Genomic DNA, 9,497 nt, shown 5'->3' on the forward strand with positions numbered 1-9,497 from the left:
CAAATATAATGATTATTTTCTGAATTAAGTTTTTTAACTAAAAATAAGAAATAAAAATCATTACGTGTTCCGATGGAACATCATATGAGAATAACATAGATGTAAAACAATTCTCATTTCCAGCTGTTCCCTGTATCTGAATTTTTTGTTTGAAATTTCAAAAATAATCATTATTTGCTGTCCCTGGTTAAAATCATAAATAAATACACATAAATCGGAAACTCTAACAATTTTCCCCTTTTCTTAGTCTGGCAACACTTTCTCTCTCATTATTGACAGTCAGCTGTAGGTGTAGAGAAAGCATTTTTTTGTTGTTTCTTCTTTGTTGTTATTATTTCGGTAAACGTTGTGTGAAAAATACTATTTTTATAAAAAAAAAAAATTAAAAAATGCTTTATTAGTGAAAATTAAATAAAATTAATCACAAACATGGATGAATTACAAAAATTGGAGCATTTATCCTTGGTGTCCAAGTTGTGCACTGAACTGGACAATCACTTGGGTATCAATGACAAAGATTTGGCCGAATTTATTGTAGAATTGGAAGCGAAAAATCCCACATTTGAGGAGTTTCGCAAGGCTCTTGTAGAAAATGGAGCTGAATTTCCCGACTCATTAATTTCCAATCTTCAGCGTATTATTAAATTAATGAAACCTTCGACGGGTGGAAAAGACTCAAAATCCTTTGACGATGATGCAGGTGGAGCGTCATTAAACAAATTGTCCAGTAAAACAGAACATTTGGCCATGATGTTTCCAGGTTTGGCATTGGCAAATGATAAATTCAGTAAAGTTGATGCTCACTGTACGAATTCAGCATCTGAGGAGGAGGAAATTGATTATGAGCCAGAGGAAAAAGAGGAAAAGGAGAAAAAGGATGTAAAAGAAAAAATACATGAGGAAGCGTTGGAGGACGTGGATGCGGCCATGTTAGAACTTGAAGCCTTGGCACCTGGTAGTGAGCCAAAAACAACTAAGAGTGACAAGGATTTAAAAAGGAAAATGGAAAGAAGATCTCGTTCCCGATCAAAATCACGTGATCGGCACAGATGCGATAGGGTAGAACGAAAACGAGAAAAAAGTCGTGAACGTCATAGAGATAAAGACACAGTACGCAGTAGTGGCAAAGATCGCTATAGAGACAAAGATCGTGATAGACGTTCAAGATCTCGATCTCGTGAGAGACACCGACGTTCTCGATCCCGTGAGATATCCAGAAGACACAGACGTTCTAAAAGCCGTTCTAGAGAACGACAATGTGAACGCCGAAAACGTTCCAGATCCAAAGAGCGTTCAAGGCGCTCAAACTCTAGATCGAAAGATAGTTCTAGAAGACGTTCTAGATCCAGGTCAAGGGATCGTTCTAGCCGCAAACGAAGATCCCGTTCCAATGAAACTAAAATGCGTGAGAAAATGCCTCCCCCAGCGGCCATGGCAGATGATCCTGAGCCGGGCAAGATATACTCTGGAAAAGTAGCAAATATTGTACCCTTTGGTTGTTTTGTGCAAATTTTTGGTTTACGCAAGCGTTGGGAGGGCTTAGTCCACATATCTCAGCTGCGTTCTGAAGGTCGTGTTACCGATGTCACCGAGGTGGTGAATAGAAATTCGAATGTCAAAGTTAAAGTTATGTCAGTTGCGGGCCAAAAGGTCTCACTATCAATGAAAGAAGTCGATCAGGATACAGGCCAGGACTTGAATCCTCTTAGTCATGCTCCTCCACCAGACAGTGAACTAATGGATCGTAATCCTGATCGTCCATTTGGAGGCGGTACATCTCTGTTGAATCTACAGGGCGGCGGTGATAATGACGAAGATGATTCTCGTAAACGTGTCACGCGCATTTCCAGTCCTGAGCGTTGGGAAATTAAGCAAATGATAAGTTCGGGTGTGTTAGACCGCAGTGAAATGCCCGATTTCGATGAAGAATCTGGTCAACTAGCCAAGGATGAAGACGATGAGGAGGATATCGAAATTGAAATTGTGGAAGAAGAGCCACCTTTCTTGGCTGGCCATGGCAGAGCTTTACATGATTTGTCTCCGGTGCGTATAGTTAAAAATCCCGATGGCTCATTGGCCCAAGCTGCTATGATGCAATCGGCTCTTTCAAAAGAGCGCAGGGAGCTGAAAATGTTACAACGAGAACAGGATATGGATGCTGTACCCACGGGACTTAGTAAAAATTGGATTGACCCTTTGCCAGATGAAGATTCCAGCCGTACTTTAGCGGCTAATGTCAGGGGCATGGGCTCAGCTCCCATGGAGGTGCCAGAATGGAAGAAACATGTCATTGGTGGTAAAAAATCATCGTTTGGCAAGAAAACCGACATGTCTCTGGTCGAACAACGTCAGTCTCTGCCCATTTATAAGCTGAGAGATGATCTGATCAAAGCCGTGACAGACAATCAAATTTTGATTGTTATTGGTGAAACGGGTTCGGGAAAAACTACGCAAATTACACAATACTTAGCAGAATGTGGTTTTACTGCTCGGGGAAAGATTGGCTGTACCCAACCTAGGCGTGTGGCTGCTATGTCTGTAGCCAAGAGAGTGGCCGAAGAGTTTGGTTGTCGCTTAGGTCAAGAAGTTGGCTACACTATACGTTTTGAAGATTGTACCAGCCCAGAGACGTCCATAAAATACATGACAGATGGTATGTTGTTGCGAGAATGCCTCATAGAGGCCGAATTAAAGGGCTATTCAGTCATTATGTTGGATGAGGCCCATGAACGTACCATACACACAGATGTATTATTTGGTCTGCTAAAAACTGCCGTACAAAAACGACCCGAATTGAAACTTATTGTCACATCGGCCACGTTGGATGCTGTAAAATTTTCGCAATATTTCTTTGAGGCACCCATTTTCACCATACCCGGTCGCACATTTCCCGTTGAAGTGTTGTATACTAAAGAGCCGGAAACTGATTATCTAGATGCTTCGTTAATAACTGTTATGCAGATACATTTGAGAGAGCCACCCGGTGATATCTTGCTGTTCTTGACGGGTCAGGAGGAAATCGATACTGCTTGTGAAATTTTATATGAACGCATGAAAAGTTTGGGTCCCGATGTGCCCGAATTAATTATACTGCCCGTCTATTCTGCTCTACCCTCGGAAATGCAAACGAGAATTTTTGATCCCGCACCACCAGGCAGTCGCAAAGTTGTTATAGCTACAAATATTGCAGAAACTTCGCTGACAATAGATGGTATATTCTATGTCGTAGATCCAGGATTTGTGAAGCAAAAAGTGTACAACTCTAAAACGGGCATGGACTCTTTGGTGGTAACGCCTATTTCACAGGTAAGTCAGAGATTTCTATATATTCTTAAATTGTTGCTTAAATAGTTTTTTTTAAATTATTTTAGGCTGCCGCTAAACAACGTGCTGGACGCGCAGGACGTACTGGACCTGGCAAAACATATCGCCTGTACACCGAAAGAGCCTATCGCGATGAAATGTTGCCCACTCCGGTGCCAGAAATACAACGTACCAATCTGGCCACCACTGTTTTGCAGTTGAAAACTATGGGTATTAATGATTTATTGCATTTCGATTTCATGGATGCCCCTCCGGTAGAATCTTTGGTAATGGCTTTAGAACAATTGCATTCCTTGTCGGCCTTAGATGATGAAGGTTTACTTACTCGACTGGGACGCAGAATGGCTGAATTCCCGCTGGAGCCTAATCTCTCAAAAATGTTAATTATGTCGGTGGCTTTGCAATGTTCGGATGAAATTCTAACTGTTGTCTCCATGCTGAGTGTTCAAAATGTTTTCTATCGACCCAAGGATAAACAGGCTCTGGCCGATCAGAAAAAAGCCAAATTCAATCAAATCGAAGGTGATCACTTGACACTCTTGGCAGTCTATAACAGTTGGAAAAACAATAAATTCTCTAATGCCTGGTGTTACGAGAACTTTGTGCAAATTAGAACCCTTAAACGTTCTCAAGATGTGCGCAAACAATTGTTGGGCATTATGGACAGACACAAACTGGACGTGGTATCGGCCGGTAAGAATTCAGTGCGCATACAAAAAGCTATTTGTTCGGGCTTCTTTCGGAATGCTGCCAAAAAAGATCCCCAGGAGGGTTATCGTACTCTAGTGGACTCACAAGTGGTCTATATACATCCTTCAAGTGCCCTCTTTAATCGTCAACCTGAATGGGTTATTTATCATGAACTGGTACAGACAACAAAAGAGTACATGCGTGAGGTAACCACCTGTGATCCCAAGTGGTTGGTAGAGTTTGCACCCTCCTTCTTTAGATTCTCGGATCCTACGAAATTGAGTAAATTCAAAAAGAATCAACGCTTGGAGCCGTTGTATAATAAATATGAAGAGCCTAATGCCTGGCGTATATCAAGAGTACGACGTAGAAGAAATTAAGTTGAATTTATGGATAAATATATTAACTATATAAATATATATATTTTTAGTTTTTAAAAAGATTATTTTTTATTTCATAAAAATGCTCTTAAATAAACATTTAAAATGATATCAAATGTGGCTTTGAAGTCATAAAATATTAACACTTAAATATACATATTATATAGACAATTAAAAATATCGCCTTTGCAGAAAATTAAATAATAGCTTATAGTTCAAAGTTTAAAATTACTTTCATATTGATCAAATATTTGAAGGAAAAAGTCAGAAGATCTTTGTTTGATCGTCCCGTGAACTACTCAGAATAAAATGAGTATGACAACTCTATTATCTTATTTCTAAAAAAAGTATTACCAGATGTTTTCAATCAATTGGAGCTTTTTTATCTTTCCTTTATTTTCATACATACTTATGTATTATATATGTAATATTACTAATTATTTTGTTGGTATAAGAAGTGCAATACGTTGTTTAAACGTTTTATTAATTATATAGAATTAATAATGATATGTCTGCGATAAATATTTAAAAAAGGCAATCTATAAATGTGGTGTAATTGGTGTCATACAAGTAGTAGTGAATATAAATTCGAATTGCTAAGTTGTATCAGTAACGGATAAAAAGGTTTCACTAGCAATGAACAAAGTTGATCAGGCTACAATCGATTTAGATGAAGAATCTGGTATACAGGCCAGGTATAAAGATGACAAGGAGGATATCGAAATTGAAATAGTGGAAGAAAAGCCACCATTTTTGTCTGGTTATGACAGAACTCTGCATGAATTCTCACCGGTATGTATAGTTAAAAATCCTAATGGTTCATTGGCCCAAGCTGCTATGATGCAATTGACTCTTTCAAAAGAGCGTATGGAGCAGAAAATGTTACGAGAACAGAATATGGGTCTTATAAAAACTTCGATTGACACTTTGCCAGATGGAGATTCCAGCCACATGGAGGTGCCAGAATGGAAGAAATATGTTATTGGTGGTAAAAAATCATCCTTTGGCAAGAAAACTGATATGTCTCTGGTCGAACAACGTCAGTCTCTGCCCATCTATAAGATGAGAGATGATCTGATCAAAGCCGTGGCTGACAATCAAATTTTGATAGTTATTGGTGAAACGGGTTCTGGAAAAACTACACAAATAACACAATATTTAGCAGAATGTGGTTTTACTGCTCGGGGAAAGATTGGCTGTACCCAACCTAGGCGTGTGGCTGCTATGTCTGTGGCCAAGAGAGTTGCCGAAGAGTTTGGTTGCCGCTTAGGTCAAGAAGTTGGCTACAGTATACGTTTTGAAGATTGTACAAGCCCAGAGACGGTTATAAAATACATGACAGATGGTATGTTGTTGCGAGAATGCCTCATAGACAATGAATTAAAGGGCTATTCAGTCATCATATTGGGTGAGGCCCATGAACGTACCATACACACAGATGTATTGTTTGGTCTGCAAAAAACTGCCGTACAAAAACGGCCCGAATTGAAGCTTATTGTCACATCGGCCACTTTGGATGCTGTAAAGTTTTCGGAATATTTCTTAGAGGCTCCCATTTTCACCATACCCTGTCACACATTTCCCGTTGAAGTGTTGTATACTAAAGAGCCGGAAACTGATTATCTAGATGCTTCGTTAAATAAGGTCATGCAGATACATTTGAAAGAGCCACCTGGTGATATTTTGCTGTTCTTGACGGATCAAGAGGAAATCGATATGGCTTGTGAAATTCTATATGAACGCATGAAATCTATGGGACCTGATGTTTCCGAATTAATTATACTGCCCGTCTATTCTGCTCTAAACTTTGAAATGCAAACTAGAATTTTTGATCCCACATCACCAGACAGTCGCAAAGTTTTTATAGCTACAAATATTGCAGAAACTTCGCTAATAATATATGGTATATTCTATGTAGTAGATCCAGGATTTTTGAAGCAGAAAGTTTACAATTTTAAAACGGACATGTATTCTTTGGTGGTAACACCTATATCACAGGCCGCCGCTAAACAACGTGCTGGCCGCGCAGGATATACTGGACCAGGCAAATGTTATCGCTTGTACACCGAAAGAGCCTATCTCGACGAAATGATGCCCACGCCGGTGCCCGAAATTCAACGTACAAATTTGGCAACCATTGCTTTGCAATTGAAAGCTTTGGGTAATAATGATTTGATGCATTTCGATTTCATGGATGCCCCTCCGGTAGAAGCTTTGGTAATGGCTTTAGAACAATTACATTCCCTGTCGGCTTTAGATGATGAAGGTTTGCTTACTCGGCTGGGACGCACAATGGCTGAATTCCCTCTGGAACCAAATCTGTCAAAAATGTTAATTATGTCGGTGGCTTTACAATGTTCGGATGAAATTTTAACTATTGTCTCCATGTTGAGTGTTCAAAATGTTTTTTATCGACCCGAAGATAAGCAGAACAAAGCCAAATTCAATCAAATCGAAGGTGATCACTTGACACTCTTGGCAGTCTATAACAGTTGGAAAGATAATAAATTCTCAAATGCCTGGTGCAACGAGAACTTTGTGCAGATTAAAGCTCTTAAACATGCTGAAGATGTGCGCAAACAATTGTTGGGTATTATGGAAAGGCATAAACTGGACAAGGTATCGGCCTGTAAGAATTATGTGCCCATACAAAAAGCTATTTGTTCGGGTTTCTTTCGTAATGCTGCCAAAAAAGATTCCCACGATGGTTATCGTACTCTAGTGGGCTCTCAATTGGTCTATATACATCCTTCAAGTGCTCTCTTTAATCGTCAACCTGAATGGGTTATTTACCACGAACTGGTACAGACAACAAAATGTTATATGCGTGAGGTAACAACTTGTAATCCCAAATGGTTGGTAGAGTTCGCCCCCTCCTTTTATAGATTTCGGATCTAATGAAATTAAGTAAATTCTAAAAGAATCAACGTTTGGAGCCGTTGTTTAATAAATATGAAGAGCCTAATGCAAGGAATTAAGTTGAATTTTTTGATGAATATATTATTGTAAATACCTATGTATAAGTATTTAGTTTTTTAAAATATTTTTTATTTCATTAATGTATGGCACTTGTATCTACCTAATAAGTTAGTTAGCAGTAAAGTGATCAGATATTGTCCTTTTACAACAAAGTATAACAAGTAGTCCAACTCTTTGACAGCAGTACCTAATTCTATACATGTGTTAGTGAAAAAGTACCTAAGTCTAAATATGTGTTAGTAACAAAAATGTATATGTGTTGGTGCCTTTTGAATTTTCACCAGACACACAGAGTTCTATAAAAAAGTTTCAATTTTAATTTATTTCAATTTTGTTCTATTTTCAATACCAAAATTTGAAACTCTGTTCTATATTTTAAAACCTACCACAAACAAAATAAAACGTCAAAGTTAATAAAAAAAATATTTTTTAGTTTGTGCGAAATGGACGTGCTTCGGAAAAGAAAAAGTGCTAAATGTGCTGAAAAAAATTATAAAATAATGTGTGTTAGTGAATTTACGTGTATCAAACTATATTTATTCGACAATTTATAGTTAAAATTTCGAGACTTCTGATGTATATAATTCTCTCACAAAGGTGTTGAATTTACACAGTACCCGTATATGTGAGAGAGTAATTTTAAAAAATAGAGAGTTGGACTACTTGGTATACTTTGTTTTACAATTTCTAGCTCAAACGAGCTAGAACGTTTTAGATTTTCATATGAAAATTAAATTTTTAGTAGGATAGAAAGTTATTAAAGATTTTTATATAAAAATCCAATTGTTTGAGGGAAATCCATTTTCAATTTGATTCAGTGATTACAGATTTTTATATAACAAGTAAGAGAGTTATATTCGGAATCTTATATACCCTTCACCAAAATTTACTTCAAAATAAAAATTTTTAATATTTTTAGATAAACAAACATTTTTTTTGCAGTTTTTAAATTTTTTTCTATCATTAGATATCCATATTGTCTATATTAATGACTTAGAGCTAGTTTCTTACTTGTCAGTTAAACTCAGCTTAACACGCTGTTATATTAATCCTGAAACATATTTTGCCGCAATTTAACCAATGATTGTGTTTCTCACTAGTGGATTAATTTTGTTAGCATTGCCATACTTTTAAGTCAAATCACATGTTTATTCTTAAAATTTTTTCATATAAATATGGCAATACTATACATTTTATAAGAAAAAGCAACCGCCTTACATAACTTTTTTTGTAAATTTTAACTTTCTAAAAGAAAAAGCGACATAAAAGTATATAAAATGTATATTAAAAATTATATTGATGTTAATAAAGCAAATAAAAACAAAGAGCTGCTGTGCTGAATTGTTTATTTTATTTTCCATCTGTTTGTGCTTTGGCATTTTATACTTAGGTTTAACTCACCAATGATGCTCAGTTAAACCTAGATTATATAGCATATAAACAATAAGTGAGAAACACAATTTTTAGTTTAATTTAGGTTTAAGCGAAGAATGTAGATTATCTCTATCCCAGAAACTAGCTCTTAGTAATCCAGATATAGGTCAAAAATCGAGGTTGTCCTGGATTTTTCCTCATATCTCAGCCATTTGTGTGCCGATTTTGCTGATTTTAAATAGCAAACTTCTCGAAATCATGTCTGACAGAAATTTGGATCCCGAAGATATCTGGGGTCTTCAGAAAATTGATTTCAACAGACAGACAGACGGAGATGGCTTAATCGACTCCGCTATCTATAAGGATCCAGAATATAAATACTTTATAGTTTCGGAAATGGAAAATGTAGAAATTCCAAACTGAATGACAAACTTATATATACCCTTCTCACGAAGGTGAGAAATTGGCAAAATTTCCTAGAAATTTGTACCGGGATAAAAACCCTAATCGCGACGGAGTCGGTCATTATGTATAAGAAAATATTTAAATTTTAAGTGTTGCTATTTTATGGCTTCTCTAGTATTTTAATTTACAGATCTAAATAATATTGAAAGCAAAAAAAGAGAACGTTTTTTGTCTCTCCTGTAAAATTCAAAAATTGGCACGTTTGCGTACTAAGCTAACGAAATAATAAAATCTCTTTAAATTTTCATACGAAAAACCCCAAATAAATAAGCGAGATATAAGCAA

At 36.8% G+C, this 9,497-nt stretch overlaps 2 protein-coding genes across 2 annotated transcripts; both read left to right on the forward strand.

Moving 5' to 3' along the window:
• Window positions 1–350: 350 nt before the first annotated feature.
• pea (ATP-dependent RNA helicase pea) lies at window positions 351–4,510 on the forward strand. The gene is made up of 2 exons (XM_065514196.1): window positions 351–3,306; window positions 3,372–4,510. The coding sequence occupies exons 1-2, from the start codon at window positions 430–432 to the stop codon at window positions 4,392–4,394; spliced, it is 3,900 nt and encodes a 1,299-aa protein (XP_065370268.1). The 5' UTR covers window positions 351–429; the 3' UTR covers window positions 4,395–4,510.
• Window positions 4,511–4,884: 374 nt separating this feature from the next.
• Window positions 4,885–7,368, forward strand: LOC135959620 (ATP-dependent RNA helicase DHX8-like). The gene has a single exon (XM_065510603.1). The coding sequence runs from the start codon at window positions 5,031–5,033 to the stop codon at window positions 7,290–7,292; it is 2,262 nt and encodes a 753-aa protein (XP_065366675.1). The 5' UTR covers window positions 4,885–5,030; the 3' UTR covers window positions 7,293–7,368.
• Window positions 7,369–9,497: the final 2,129 nt, after the last annotated feature.

Source organism: Calliphora vicina, chromosome 5, assembly GCF_958450345.1.
Source record: "Calliphora vicina chromosome 5, idCalVici1.1, whole genome shotgun sequence".
Taxonomy (NCBI): domain Eukaryota; kingdom Metazoa; phylum Arthropoda; class Insecta; order Diptera; family Calliphoridae; genus Calliphora; species Calliphora vicina.